At 41.1% G+C, this 16,355-nt stretch overlaps 1 protein-coding gene across 6 annotated transcripts in view; it reads right to left on the bottom strand.

Moving 5' to 3' along the window:
* The window catches only part of UGGT2 (UDP-glucose glycoprotein glucosyltransferase 2), a 188,636-nt gene that overhangs the window by 131,357 nt on the left and 40,924 nt on the right, over nucleotides 1-16,355 (bottom strand). For all 6 annotated transcript variants that reach the window (XM_075918810.1, XM_075918804.1, XM_075918807.1 and 3 more), the window contains 3 exons: nucleotides 5,766-5,865; nucleotides 2,493-2,553; nucleotides 94-185 (listed from right to left, as the gene is read on the bottom strand). In XM_075918810.1, coding sequence (XP_075774925.1) covers nucleotides 94-185; nucleotides 2,493-2,553; nucleotides 5,766-5,865 — 253 coding nt within the window. The remainder of the gene's footprint in view (nucleotides 1-93; nucleotides 186-2,492; nucleotides 2,554-5,765; nucleotides 5,866-16,355) is intronic.

Genomic DNA, 16,355 nt, shown 5'->3' with positions numbered 1-16,355 from the left:
AGAGAGAACACTGCAGCAGACTAATACTGTGAACACAAAAGAACTGTTTTCTACAAACGGTAAAACTTATACATTCAATAATGAATTTCTTACCTAAATGGATCATGAATGTCCAGGTCAATAGGAAGGCCATTTAGAAATAAACGTGCTTCTCCAGGCTGAATTCTGAGTTTTTCATGGAAATGCTTGATAGGGAAAACAGAAAAATTGCTAGTTTTCTAAGATGAATGTCAATAATAAAACAATCACATATTTAGAACTTAAAGTAAATCCTACCATAATACCTGCAAATTTTGTGGAATACATGGAAAATCTAATCTCCTTCATTTTTAAAAAATTCAGCAGAATTTTGGCAGAAAAGATAGACAATGTCCTATTATAAACATAATTTTACATATTGTGAATTCTTATTACAAATGAAAAAAACTATATAAACAATATTATTTATACTCATTTTATAATATACACTTGTTAACATTATTATTATCTCTTGTTAGAAAATTGATACTTTTCAGCTATATGGGAAAGTGGCACTTGATTTTTCAAAAACTATCCATACCCTTTTCTCTCCACACAAAGTCAAACAAACCTTTATTGCATATTCTAAATTGCTACCTAGAAGTAGTATATAAACACTGAAGACAACTTCTTCAGAAATAAGCTTCTATATTATTAAATGCAAAAACCCTGAGTTTTGCAACATTTAAGAGACAGGTCAAACTTAAAATCCCACTAGTGTATAAAGAACTGTGACTTTCTAATATTACACATAACCTGTGAAATAACTAAAATTGTAAAAAGTTAAAGAAATACTATTTTCTGTGTTTGCCCCTGATTTGTCTCCTTTATGAATTTGACAGAACTTGCTATGCAGTTGCTGTTCTGTTAATATTTCCTGTACTTCTGTCTCAGACATACATCCCTAGATCCGTCAAAGGATGTTTAACAGCAGCAGCAGAAGCAGCTGCTCTGAGTTTTGTGTGATATTGATCTCTCTTTTTCAGGAAAATTGCATAAAAAGAGACCAAGAGGAACAAGTAAGCAACTGGCAGAGAATATTTCTTCACTTCAGGTATGTCTACACTTCATTCCTCTCAAGAGAAAAGAATTCAAATGCAGACACCCAAAACTGCAAATTAAGCGGGGATTTAAATATCCCGCACTTCATTTGCATAATCGCATTATGGCGGTATTTCAAAATAGCGTTATTTCGAGAGAGAAAATGGGGTTATTTCGAGATAAAACCCTTCCTTTGAAATACCGCTTACTCCCCAGGTCAGCCACAGAAACAGGTTGCCAGGACCGAGGACTGCTGACACTCCTGGAAGGGAGGAAAATGGAGATCTGGGCACGGTTGGAGGGCAGAGTCCTTAGGAGGACACCACTGTCATAAGAACATAAAAATGGCCATACTGAGTCAGACCAAAGGTCCACCTAACCTAGTATCCTGTCTGCAGACAGTGGCCAGTGCCAGATGCCTCAGAAGGAAGGAATAAAACTGGGAATCATCAAGCAATTCCTCTCCTGGTATCCATTCCCTGCCTCTGATACAGGTTAGGGACACCCAGGGGCGGCCTAAAGCGGGCTGCGGCAGCTAGCACCCCATGCGGTATGCGCGATCGGAACCCCCGCCTGCACGGCCGTCAATGGAGTGACATCATCATTGGGCGCCCCGGGCGCCCCGTGATGTCATCATCGGGCACTGTTGATGGCGACGCCCTAGGCAACAGCCAATTCGGCCTACAGTCACAGGCTGCCCCTGGGGACACCAAATAGTCATTGATGGACCTAACCTCCATGAAGTTACCTAGTTCTTTCTTGAACCCTGCAGGAAAACTGGCAACTCCTCCACCAAATAGGTTCATAAAAGAACTGATTTTGGGATAATGAATGAAGGAGCATTATGAAACATTTAGAAATAAGGGCACTCTCAACTGGTCACACTTTGAAAGCATAAGCAAAAAAAGGAGAAATCCACTTTTTTGAACAACTGAATGGGAACTTTTGGATGACTGAATGTTATGCATAAGAATTTTTGCAGTACATGCTTTATAAATTATGTAATCTTTTGGACAGAATCTATGTACATTGTATATATGCAATTATCCTGTTAATGTATGTTTAACTTACAACAGCTGCGTTAAGATTAAAGCCTACTCCATAAGGTATTAGGGCCTGATTTCCCAACAAGATGAGTGTCTGAAACTCTCATTCATTTCAATGAGATTTGGGTTTCTGAGCAGACTTACAAAATAGTCTCATGTCTTTTCATTAACTGAGGACAGAGCATAATTAGTGAATTAAACACAAGAAAAGTGAAGTAAAAGAAGGGATTTGAAATCAATTGTTTTAATTTAAGAACAGATCAACATTTAAAATAATTTACTCCTCTTTATTATAAATCAATTAAAAGTTGCTACATTAATACAAAAATATTCCATAGGTATAATTTGATTGTCACTGTATGCATAATTCAAGAAACAAAGGCATACCTTCTGATTTTTCTCTATCTCGTTTCGCATTTGCTGGTTAACAGGAATTCTGGTCAAAGATCTGTAGGAATAAAATACTGGTATTATTCAGACATTCTACATTTAAACAAATGTTCTTCCATACATAATGTATGTTATTTTAAGGAGTACAGTGAGCAGCTTTAAAAAAAAAACCAAATCTAAAGCTGCTTCAATATCTAAGATATTATTCCACCTTCTTTATGTTAATTTTAGGGTGTACCTAGCATTTTGTACATACTGAAGTTACAAAAGTTTCCAAGATATATCATCTTAGTCCATAATTTCAAATGTAGACGTTTAAGTTAGTTATCTCCATATCTAGGCAATTAAATCAAAGTGGTCTGAAGTTCTTAATTCTGACCTTAGGCCACTGGAAAATGTTATTAACAACCACTTATAAAGGTAGTCTAGGCATTAGATAATGTATTTGGGGACTGAGCCACCTAAATTATGTTTCCAACTCATTTCGGCAACTCAAATTACCCAACTAAAAAATGGTAACAACACACACATAACAGGGCTTAATTAGCATTCCAACATGCTTTGGAATCTCTGCAGGAGATGCTCTATAGCAAGTTCAAAGTATTATTAACAGTGGATATCTTTACTTAAATTAAATTTCTCCTATATCTGCAGCAACCATATTTTGCCCCCTTCATCATTTAAGAAAGTTGTTGAAGATCTTATCAACTTTATTTCATGTATGTAAATATATGCCTCCAAAAATATAATCCATCTCCAAGAAAGACCACTGGAGAAAGTGTAGGAAGCACATTATGCTGCCTCAAGAGGTTGTTAGAGGCTTTCAAGCTGATTTTTTTTTCCAAGGACAAGCAAAGCTTTCTTGTTAAGATTTAGCTGACAGAAAAAAATCATGAACCTGTTCTAGCACTCAAGAAAAGGATAGATGAATTAGTATAACATTAATATGGTGGCGCCCGGAACATGCAAATGAAGTCCGGGATATTTAAATCCTGGGTTTCATTTGCAAGTTCAAATGACTACATTAGCCACCCTAGTTCAAACTAGGGTGGCTAATGTAGCCATACCCTAATTGTGAGAACAAAACAACTTAAAGCCTCAATAGCTGCAAGGGGTACAGATGAGCTTTTTGTTTCCTTTAATTTAGCTTTTTCTTATTCAATGCTTTCAGATAATACATTTCTAAGGAAAGAAAATGATGGCAAGACAACTCTAAGGAAGGCACTGTCCTATATGAGACAAGAATAAAATTGGAAAAACAGAAATGAGAGCTACAGAGAACACAAAATTTCCAGCTAGTAATTAGTTATCATTCCAACTGTTAAAGAAAGTGAGGAGTAGAAACTCAGGGTCTATTATATCATAGAGAGCTAGAAAAATACAGACTAGATTGTGGTTTATAAAGGTATTAATATTAGTAAATATTTGGGATGATCTGAATACTTATTCATGCCTTCACATCTCATGAATAATACAGTCATCCTCATAAAACTTTTATAACCTCAGAACCATAAATATCTCTATGCACACACAAATACACTGAATATCCTACTATAAGTATCAACTGGTATTTTTAAAGTATAAACTTTGAATGCAGAAGAGCAAAAATGGAAACAAGATAGAAGGATTTTTTTCAAAAATGCAAACATATATAAATGAAGAATTATAATAAAGAAAATATAAGCATAAGGATTCATAAGAAAAATTAAGTGGTTTAGAAATGCCAGCATAACACCCAATTGAGAAATGAAGAACAAAGATTAGGGGGAAAAAACATCATTAAGCTAAAGCCTGAAAGCAATTGGCTCTGAAGCAGAGTTTTGAGAGAGCCTGATACAAGCAATAAGCATCATTTAGAAACACTGAGCTTATATAACATCTTCTCCATCATAAAGTATTTCTATAATTGATCGACATTATTACTGAGAGTTAAATTGGCCAGAGGAATAATTTAGCCACTAAATAAGTAGGATGTACTAGGCTAAAAAACTGTGTGATGTATAATCATCAACACAGTACATACCATTCTGGCCCTGTATCAATATTTTCAGTCTTGGAGGAGCGAGTCATTTTTTAAGAAAAAGTAATTTGGTTCTGTGTGAATCAGACTACATTTGGCATTGTTTACAGTTCATTATATTATTATTTGTATTAAATTAGCTCATACAGGCCTCAATCAGAATTAGTGCTCCGTCATGCAGGGCACTGTGTAGATACAAAACAGAACGGGAACATAATTTTGGATGTGTTATCTCCAATGCTTAAAAGGATTTTTTATAGTAAGATAAGTGAATAATAAATTACTAACTGTCCCTGTGCCCAACCATTGTTAGCCATAATGTCATGTTTTTGGAGGAGGCAGGTTATGAAAAAATGTGAAGGGGAGAGGATAGTGGAGGACTGAGGAGAACATTGTATGAATAAAATAACAAGGAGTCCTGAGGCACCTTAAAGACTAACAGATTTATTTTGGCATAAGCTTTTGTGGGCAAAAACTCACTTCATCAGATGAATGGAGTGGAAATTACAGAGGTCTCCACTCCATGCATCTGACAAGTGATGATCTGATGAAGCCTGGAAAATCCACCAATCCCACTGAGAGAAACAGGACCATACCCATGAACAAAGTTATTCACATATGTAAGGGTACGTCTAGACTACAAGCCTCTTTCAAAAGAGGCTTTTTCGAAAGATTCTTTCAAAAAAGCCTCTTTCAAAAGAGAGCATCTAGACTGCAACCTCTTCTTTCGAAAAAGTGAGCCGCTTTTTCGAAAGAGAGCACCCAGAAAGTCTGGATGCTCTGTTTCGAAAAAGCCCTGTTTGCATTCAAGAACGGCTTTTTTTGAAAAAACACTTTCAAAAAAAGGCGTTATTCCTCGGGAAATGATTACCGCCATTGAAAGAAAAGCCGCGTTCTTTCGATTTAATTTCGAAAGAACGCAGCTGTAGTCTAGACACAGTTGAAGTTTTTTCGAAAAAAGGCTACTTTTTTTGAAAAAACCCTGCAGTCTAGACACAGCAAGTGTCTGAAGGATTGAACCCTTAATTTATAAAGGTCTCCATGAACCAGACGGAAAATCATTAAGCTCAGTCCTTCTAACAGTTACTCTTTTAACTGAAGTCACTTGGACTCCTTCCTAGAGTAACTGTACAAGACCATGATTATCTGTTTGCAGGATTGCACCCAAATCTCTAAAATATTCATTAAATTCAAACACAAGCATAAATAAATAAACAATTGATACTCAATAATAAACAATTTTGTCATACCTGGCCTTTATTGGGAAGTTCTGAGAAATGCCTTTCATTACCTTTAAGACATTATAAACAGGGGTGGAGAAAATTTGAGAAGCTGCTTGAAAACTTAAATCTGTAAGAAAAAAATATCACTGGAGAACGCAACTATAAATCAACATAGTTTATATTTTGTAAAAATCAACACATTTGCAGAAGATAAGGTTTTTCCATTTAGGGTGTTTTAAATCTGAGAATATTCACAAATAATGAATATGAACTTTTTTTTCAATGAACTTTTTATCAATGTAGGAAAAATCTTTTATCAGTTATTACAGAAAGCAACACACATTCCTATTATATAAACTTTTCAATTCTATTTAAAGAATTCTAATTTTCTCTAAGTTTTACAGTCAACTTCTCCCATTTGATAGGTGTGATAAAAGTAATCGATTATATGTTACAATACCTGAAAATACCTCAGACTTACTTCTATGAAACATTACTAAAAACAGTAAGAGGGAAAACTACAGTTCTACAATGATTTATAATTCAATTCAAACTGCATTTCAGGCACAGATTATCCCCCTGCAGGTCATCAGTATGGAAGCTTCATAGAAATTAATATCTTCACATCTGTTCTCCCATTCTCTTTTGTAAGGAAGTTTTTAATAATGTGTGTTTTTCATTTGACGTTTCATTTTAAAAACTTGTCAGTGAGACATACAATGGTTTTATAATAACCCCAGAATTTAAAAAAAAAGATAGAACCCAAGATGTGTTTCTCTGTATTTTACCTGGATCTGATTGTGAGGATGAGGTGCTATTTTCTGTCTGACTTAACATTAATAGAAAAGTTCAGAAATCAAATGTACCAAATTAATGCCCCCGGTTTTCTATAGTGTAAAATGTTTGAAACTTTCCTTTAGTTTGTTACTACTAAAATAATAAGAACAACATCAAATTAATGTTATTTTAAAAATACTAACCTTTCCAGGAAAGGTGAACTCTTCAGAATGAATGGATTACTCACCTTGTGACTGGAGTTCTTCAAGATGTGTTTGTGATTCTGTATAAAAAAGGTACAGGCAGTCCCCGGGTTACGTACAAGATAGGGACTGTAGGTTTGTTCTTAAGTTGAATCTGTATGTAAGTCGGAACTGTCGTCCAGATTCAGCCGCTGCTGAAACTGACCGCCAGTTCTGACTTACATACATATTCAACTTAAGAACCCCAAGCTTCCCCAAGTCAGCTGCTGCTGAAACTGATCAGCGGCTGATTCCAGGAAGCCTGGGGCAGAGCAACTCTGCCTCAGGCTTCCTGTAGTCAGCGCTGGTCAGTTTCAGCAGCGGCTGACTTGGGGACGCCTTGGGCAGAGCAGCTGGGGTGCTGCTGGGTTGCTCCAGTAGCACCGCTCCTCGGCGCTACTGGACCAACCCAGCAGCACCCCAGCTGCTCTGCCCCAGGCGTCCTGATTCAGCCTCTGCTGAAACTGACCAGCAGCGGCTGAATCAGGACCTGGGGCAGAGCAGCTGGGGTGCTGCCGGGTTGGTCCAGTAGTGCCCAGAACGGCGCTGCAGGACCAATCAGCAGCGCCCTAGCTGCTCTGCTCCAGGGTCCAAAACAAAAGCCTGGTCTGCTGGGGGGAGGGGGGACACTAGCCGCACCCCCCCCCCAGCAGACCAGGGACACGGGGAGCAGAGCCGCAGCGGCAGCGGGGTGCCGCGCCTCTGAGGCTTTGCTCTGGCAAAGCCTCAGAGGCGCGGGACCCCCCCGCGGCTGCGGCTTCAGTCCCGGTGCCTGTGGTCTGCTGGGGACCGTCCCCAGCAGACCACAGGCATGGGACTGAAGCGGCAGCAGCGGCGGGTTCCCGCGCTTCTGAGGCTTTGCTCTGGCAAAGCCTCAGAAGCGCGGGAACCCGCCCGGTGCCCCTGGTTTGCTGGAGACGGTCTCCAGCAGACCAGGGGCACCGGAGCAGCTTACGAACGGGGCTCTCTCGCCCCGGAGATCGCAGGTAACAATCCGCTCCCTCGACCTCCGGGGCGAGAAAGCCCTGTTCGTAAGTGCGGATCCGACATAAGTCGGATCTGCGTAAGTCGGGGACTGCCTGTACTGCAATACACTGGTGTAGTCACCACTTTTACAAAATTGTGATAAATCTTGCACTAAGTATGCCTTGTGAGCTATCATTGGAAAAGTTGTGGTCTGCTGGATGTTACTGTCATATTATAATATGTGTATTTACATTGTGTCTGGAGTTATGAGATTTTTCTGCATGCCTGTAACTCAAACATGTTGTAAGTCTGAGAAATGCCTACAGATTAACTCTCCTGTAATGATCCTACTAATCAGTCTCAGAGACATCTCATATTAACACATTCTACAAAGATTATATAGGTAAAATTTGCAATTCAAATGAAGGGCTGGTAACTGAGTACCTCCTTGCTGAAGTTGTTTCACCCAGTACCTAAGCAAGGAACTCCTTGACCCCATGTCACAGCCAGGATTTTTACAGAAAAATGGTCAAGATGAAAAAAGGGAAACCTTTTGGTACCTCTTACATACCACAGCTCTTGACTGATGAATTCTAACAAGGAAAAATCTGAACAAAAGACTGAGGTCTCCAGTATTCTTTGCATAAACTACAGAGACTTATAAAAAACCCACCATCTCTGCTAGCATTTTGCATTTACAAACTCTAATTAATCTGAAATATATTTTACCTGAATTTAACGTCAAATATCTAACAAAAAAGATTAGAGTTAACAAACTTTAGTTTACTCAAATAATTAGCTGGCAGCGTTATCTTTGGTGAGATATGAAGCGTACCTTGACTTAGGGTAAAGGGTGGCTCTTTGGAGCCAGGTGTAACCTAAGTAGTGGTGATTTTAGTTCTAATAGTCTTCCATCACATAAATACAGTTGATCTGGATGGAAAAATAGGCTGGTGTACCTAAAGGGACTTGCAAGTAGCTTCATGGGAAAAGACTGGTATCTTCCGTAACTGGTGTTCTTTGACATGTGTTACTCATGTCCATTCCAAGTTAGGTGTGAGTGCACCGCTTGTATAGTCATTGGAAAACTTTTCCCTAGCAGGAATCTGTAGGTAGTAGGGGAGACCACTAGAGTGATGCCAGTATGGCAAAGTATATAGCCCCCTGCCAACTTTTCCCTCCCTCAGTTCCTTCTTGCCACAAGCTACTCCAGAGAGGAGATGGGAGGATTTTGAAATGGACATGAGCAACACATCTCGAAGAACACAAGTCACAGAAGTTACATAGCTGTCTTTTCTTCTTTAAGCGATTGATCATGTGCATTCCAAGTTAGGTGATTCCCAAGCTGCTATGCGGCAGAGGGATCAGAAATCACCTTACTGCTGTTTGCAAGTGCAGCAGCATCCCTAGCCTGATGTTGGATATCATAGCGAGACATGAATGTGGCTGCTCACCTAATGTCTTCGACAGGGACATGAGCAAGAAAGGCCATTGCTGAGGCCTTAGCCTGAATTGAATAGGTGGAGCTGGGACCTTTGCCAGGACATGGCATGTGCGAATGCAAGATTTAATCCATGAGGAGATCCTCTGGAAGGTGACAGGAAGCCCTTTTATCCTATCTGCTATGGTCACAAACAATTGGCTGGATTTCTTGTATGGCTTAGTGTGCTCCAGGTAAAATGTTATGGCACGCCTCACATCTAGGGAATGCAAAGACTGGTCCCCAAGTGGTAAGGTGAGGCTTGGGGTAAAACATTGGCAGGAAAATGTCTTGAGACACATGAAAATGGGAGACAGCCTTTGGGAGGTACGAACGGTGGGATCTAAGTTCTACCTTATCTTAAAAAAAACCAACAGTATGGGGGGGTTCAGACACTAATGCTTAAATTTCAGAAACTCATCTAACCAAAGAAATGGCCACAAAACAAGAAAGAATACTCACTTCGTGCACTGGTGTTCTCTGAAATGGGTGTCTCTGTGGGCACTCCACTGTAGGCGGTTTGGCACTCTGTGCTTAGAACTGGAACTTTTCATCAGCAATACTACCTCCCCCAGGTGGTAGTGCAAATGTGTCAACACACACACGCCATCAATTCCACATTTGTTCCTCTCTACCATGAAGAGATGTTGCAACTCGGAAATAGAGGGGAGGAGAGCAGGTCCACAGGGACACGCATCTCAAAGAACACCAGTTACAGCACAAGGTGAGTAATCTTTTGTTTCTTCTTCAAGAAGTGTCTCTGTGGGGGCTCAACTGAAGGGGTGTGTCTAAACTACACCCCTCTTTCAAAAGAGGGATATAAATTAGACAGATCAAAATTGCAAATGAAGCTGGGATTTGAATTGTTCGTGCTTCATTTGCATAATGGCGGCTGTGTGTTCTTTCGAAAAAGGGCTTTTTGACAGTAAAACTGCCGTCTAGAAATGAGGAGTATAAGATCTTTTGAGAAAGGAGTTTTTTTCTGAAAGAACTCCGTCTAGATGGCGGTTTTACTGTCGAAAAGCCCTTTTTCAAAAGATCCTATACTCCTCATTTCTGGCCGCCATTATGCAAATGAAGTGCAGGAAATTCAAATCCGGGCTTCATTTGCCATTTCAATTTATTTACATCCCTCTTTTGAAAGAGGGGTGTAGTTTAGACATGCCCTAGGTGATTACAGAGCAGCGCCCTCAGTCTGTGGAAGGAGGGGTTTCAGATGTGGATGGTGGACAGCAGTGAAGACCACCTGTGCGAAAGCAGGAAACTGCAAAGTGTAAGTATCTATAGTATAATGTTTTGTAAATGTACTAACTGATGCCCAAGATGCTGCCCTACAGAAGTCCTTGATGGGCACATTATGTAGTGAGGGAACATGTTGCCTGAGCTCAAAGAGTGAGCAGCTCAGGGTGTTAAGAACGAGACTGAGATCCCAAGAGACCGCTGCCAACTTTATAGGGGGAAAAATATTGTTGAGGACTTTTAGAAACTTCTTAGTGGTGGGGTGACAATACAGTGTGGCCATCCATGACCTTGAGCTCGCTTGAGAGATCCACTAGGTGTACCTTTATGGATGAATTGGAAAGATTCTGGGTTTTTTTAAATAAAATAAGATATTCTAAGACTGCTATCAACTGTGTCAAGTGAGGATCATAGAATACTAGGACTGGAAGGGACCTCGAGAGGTCATCGAGTCCAGTCCCCTGCCCTCATAGCAGGACCAAATACTGTCTAGACCATCTCTAATAGACATTTATCTAACCTACTCTTAAATATCTCCAGAGATGGGGATTCCACAACCTCCCTGGGCAATTTATTCCACTGTTTAACTACCCTGACAGAAACTTTTTCCTAATGTCCAACCTAAACCTCCCTTGCTGCAATTTTAAGCCCATTGCTTCTTGTTCTATTCTCAGAGGCCAAGATGAACAAGTTTTCTCCCTCCTCCTTATGACACCCTTTTAGATACCTGAAAACAGCTATCATGTCCTCCCTCAGTCTTCTCTTTTCTAAACTAAACAAACCCAATTCTTTCAGCCTTCCTTCATAGGTCATGTTCTCTAGATCTTTAATCATTCTTGTTGCTCTTCTCCGGACCCTCTCCAATTTCTCCACATCCTTCTTGAAATGAAGTGCCCAGAACTGGATACAATACTCCTACTGAGGCCTAACCAGCTCAGAGTAGAGCGGAAGAATGACTTCTCGTGTCTTGCTCACAACACATCTGTTAATGCATCCCAGAATCATGTTTGCTTTTTTTGCAACAGCATCACACTGCTAATTCATATTCAGCTTGTGGTCCACTATAACCTCTACATCCCTTTCTGCCGTACTCCTTCCTAGAAAAGTCGCTTCCCATTCTGTATGTGTGAAACTGATTGTTCCTTCCTAAGAGGAGCACTTTGCATTTGTCTTTATTAAACTTCATCCTGTTTACCTCAGACCACTTCTCCAATTTGTCCAGATCATTTTCAATTCTAAATCTATCCTTGAGAGCAGTCGCAACTCCTCTCAGCTTGGTATCATCTGCAAACTTAATAAGCGTACTTTCTATGCCAATATCTAAATCATTGATGAAGATATTGAACAAAGCTGGTCCCAAAACAGACCCCTGCAGAACCCCCCCTTGCTATGCCTTTCCAGCAGGATTGAGAACCATTAATAACTACTCTCTGAGTACGGTTATCCAGCCAGTTATGCACCCACCTTATAGTAGCCCCATCTAAGTTGTATTTGCCTAGTTTATTGATAAGAATATCATGCGAGAACGTATCAAACGCCTTACTAAAGTCTAGGTACACCATATCCACTGCTTCTCCCTTATTCACAAGGCTCGTTATCCTATCAAAGAAAGCTATCAGATTGGTTTGACATGATTTATTCTTTATAAATCCATGCTGGCTGTTCCCTATCACCTTGCCACCTTCCAAGTGTTTACAGATGATTTCTCCTTAATTACTTATTCCCTGGCACAGAAGTTAAACTAACTGGTCTGTAGTTTCCTGGGTTGGTCTTATTTCCCTTTTTATAAATGGGCACTATATTTGCCCTTTTCCAGTCTTCTGGAATCTCTCCTGTCTCCCATGATTTTCCAAAGATGATAGTTAGAGGCTCAGATACCTCCTCTATCAGCTCCTTGAGTATTCTAGGATGCATTTCATCAGGCCCTCGTGACTTGCAGGCATCTAACTTTTCTAAGTGATTTTTAACTTGTTCTTTTTTTTATTTTATCTTCTAAACCTACCCCCTTCCCACTAGCATTCACTATGTTAGGCATTCCTATAGACTTCTCAAAGACCGAAACAAAGAAGTCATTGAGCATCTCTGCCATTTCCAAGTTTCCTGTTACTGTTTCTCCCTTCTCACTGACCAGTAGGCCTACCCTGTCATTGGTCTTCCTCTTGCTTCTAATGTATTTATAAAAAAGCTTTCGTTTCCCTTTATTCCTGTAGCTAGTTTGAACTCATTTTGTGCCTTTGCCTTTCTAATCTTGCCCCTGCATTCCTGTGTTGTTTGCCTATATTCATCCTTTGTAATTTGTCCTACTTTCCATTTTTTATATGACTTCTTTTTTATTTTTAGATCATGCAAGATCTCGTGGTTAAGCCAAGGCAGTCTTTTGCCATATTTTCTATCTTTCCAACACAGAGGAATAGCTTGCTTTTGGACCCTTAACAATGTCCCTTTGAAAAACTGCCAACTCTCCTCAGTTATTTTTCCCCCTGGCTGTGTCTACATTGGCACCCTTTTCCGGAAAAGGGATGCTAATGAGACCAGTTGGAATTGCAAATGCTGCGGGAGATTTAAATATTCCCCGCGGCATTTGCATGAACATGGCTGCCGCTTTTTTCCGGCTCGGGGCTTTGCCGGAGAAAAGCGCCAGTCTAGACGGAATCTTTCGGAAAATAAAGCCTTTTCCAGAAGATCCCTTATTCCTTAGAGATGCGAATAGATGGATTGTCTTTGCAGTGGATGGGATGGCCTCATGTTCTGAACATGCCATAGTTAGACAATCATCCAGATATGGGAAGATTATTATGCCCCAGTTTCTGAGATGAGCTACTGCCACGGCCAATATTTTGGAAAATCTCTGGGTGCAGAGGACAGGCCGAATGGGAAGACCCAGTACTGATAATGTTGGTGCTTTAGAGTAAATCTTAGAAATTTTCTATGTGACAATCAAATTGATATGTGAAAATAGACATCCTGAAGGTTGAAGACAACATCTAGTTTCCTTGTGCCAGGGATGGAATTACCTTTGCTAGAGTTACCATAGTGAATCATTGCTTTTTTAGATATTTGTTCAGTCTGTGTAAGTCCAGGATGGGTCTACAGCCTCCTGATTTTTTTGGAAAGAAGAAGTATCTTGAGTAGAATCTTCTTCCCCTGTGATGAGCTGGTACAATTTCGTTTGCCCCAATCTGGAGTAATCTGTTTATCTCCTGGGCTGTGTCTACATTGGCATCCCTTTCCGGAAAAGGGATGCTAATGAGACACATCGCAATTGCAAATCCGCGGGGAATTTAAATATCCCTCGCGGCATTTGCATTTACATGGCTGCCGCTTTTTTCCGGCTTGGGGATAAGCCGGAGAAAAGCGCCAGTCTAGACGTGATTCTCCGGAAAATAAGCCCTTTTCCGGAGGATTTCTTATTCCTACTTGAAAGTAGGAATAAGAAATCCTCCGGAAAAGGGCTTATTTTCCGGAGAATCACGTCTAGACTGGCGCTTTTCTCCGGCTTATCCCCAAGCCGGAAAAAAGCGGCAGCCATGTAAATGCAAATGCAATTGCGATGTGTCTCATTAGCATCCCTTTTCCGGAAAGGGATGCCAATGTAGACACAGCCCTGTTGTAGCAGAGACTCATGAGAAGGGTCCCTGAAGAGGGACAGAGAAGGGTTTTGGCTGGAGGGAATTTGGTGAATGGTATCGTGAGGCCTTTCTGTCTGACTTCTGAGACCCAATTGTGTGTGGTGATATCGACCCATGCATGGTAAAAGGACTGCAGATTGAATTGCTATCAAGCATTTGTTGGAAACGATGTCAAACCCTTGACCAGATGTTCAAAAAGTTTGTCAGCTGTTGGTGGACTGGGACGTGGTAGGTTGTTTCTGTGTTTCTCTATGTTTCTGTTGCCTCTGTCTCCTTCTTAAATCATAGCTTCTCTGGGATGAGTACAATGAGGATGCTCTGCTCTGAGGTGTAAATTGTTTAATGTAGTTTCTTCCTTGGTTGGGGAACATACATGCCCAGGGTCTTTAATATCACTCATGAGTCCTTGAGCGAATATAGTGAGGCATCTGTGGTCGTGGAAAAAATTTTGGCACTCAAATGGAAGATTCTCAACAGTATTCTGTACCTCCCTAGGGAATCCTGAGAGGTGCAGCCAGGAGATACACTGCATGACTACTGACGTAGCTAAGGATCATGCTACAGTATTAGCTATGTCAAGGGACGTTTGCATTGCCATCTTAGCTATAAGGAAGCCCTCATTTATGTTGGACTGCAAGGAACCCTTACTATCGTCAGGTAGTCATTCAATAAAATTGGTCATGTTCTCAAAATGCTGATATGTATACTTTGCTAACAGCACCTCATAATTAGCTATTCTGCTCAGGACGGAGGGCAGATAAATATGATTTTCTGCCCAGAATATCAAGCCTCTTCTATTCCTTGTCATAAGGGGTGGATTTATATCACATTTGCTTGCTTCTGTTGCTGGATGCATCAACAACCAAGGAATTTGGTGCTGGGTGTGTGAATAAAAATTCAGCTCCTTTCGCTGGGATATAATAATTCCTGTCTGTTCTTTTGGATGTTGGGGCAAATAGAAGCTGGTGTTAGCCATATGATTTTTGCTGAGTTCAATATGGCCTCATTGACTGGCAGTGCAATCTTTGATGAAGGTGAGGTCTGTAATATGTTGGTGAGTTTGTGCTGCATCTCGGGAAGCTTAACCAATAAGATGTTGAGGGTATTAGCCACCCTTTTGTATAAGCCTTGAGAAGACTTGAAATTGTGCCTCACAGTTGGCATAGGGGGCAATAATGTCTTATCAGGGGAAGAGGACAAGATGTGCAATGGATATAATGTATCTTTGCCCTGAGAATCATGCAAGTCCACTATTTCCTCCTGCATTATGTCAGATTTCATGGGTATAGGGGGCCTGTGGGCCACTATCTGAGGCCTGGGTAGTGGCATCAGTTGAGGTGCCGGTACTTGAGATTTTAAGGTACCAAAAGGGTCCCATCCCTGCCAAGGTTGTGGGAGCAGGATGGGAGGGAACCATGGAAAAGGCTACCACATCTGGGGCTCAGCCATCTGCTGCTGTAGCTGTATCTGTGCAGCTGGCTTTCGCAATGAGTGTCATGGGGAGAATGAGATCTCCTCCTCATCGTTACTGTTGCTGATGAAGATTCTCTATCACCAATGGTGAAACAGTGAGCACCCTGTCCAGCTGATGACGAGACGGACTGTATACCCGGGCCAGTCACGCCTGCAATAGTCTGGCGAAGCAGATGACATAGATGCATGATGCCATGGGTCCAAGCAGCTTCAGGCAGGTTCAGGCCATCGTGGGGAAGGCCCCCAGACCCATATCAGTTCGCACATACTTTTGAAACAGGGCTAGAGAAGGTATCCCCTGGCTGTCACAGAGTCTATGAGGGCACCTATCAACTCTAAGACCTGTGTGGGGGCCAGAGTTGACTTTTGCACATTGAGAAGTAGGCACAAATCCACCACCAAAGTACTTGGTTGTGGGTGTGTATATAAGTACTCATACCCCTTATATGAGGCAAAGTACCTGTGCTCAACCCCATTGGCAGTAGGAGGAATGAAAGCTGGGATTTGCAACAAGGCTTTCATGGTGGAGGATAATGTCTTGATAAAAGGGAGTGCTGCCCTAGACACCCCCACCCCCGATGACAAAATTTCCACCATAGGATCTCTGTCCTTGATGACATCCTCTTTGTAGGCCCAAATTCTGAGCCTTCTGCTGGGAGGAAGATTGAACCCCTATGGAGGGATCTCTTCCTAAGGCCACTGATGGGTGCTCCTGCTGATAGAGCCACTGACATCAACCTCAAACCAAGTGTTTGTGCCTGGTAATAGGCCCAGGGGGTCCAGAAGTGCTAATGGGGTGGCACCTGTCACT

The sequence above is a fragment of the Pelodiscus sinensis genome, chromosome 1 (assembly GCF_049634645.1).
Source record: "Pelodiscus sinensis isolate JC-2024 chromosome 1, ASM4963464v1, whole genome shotgun sequence".
Classification (NCBI taxonomy): Eukaryota; Metazoa; Chordata; order Testudines; family Trionychidae; genus Pelodiscus; species Pelodiscus sinensis.
Note: the sequence above shows the minus strand (reverse complement) of the source record. Positions and strands in the feature narration are given on the sequence as shown.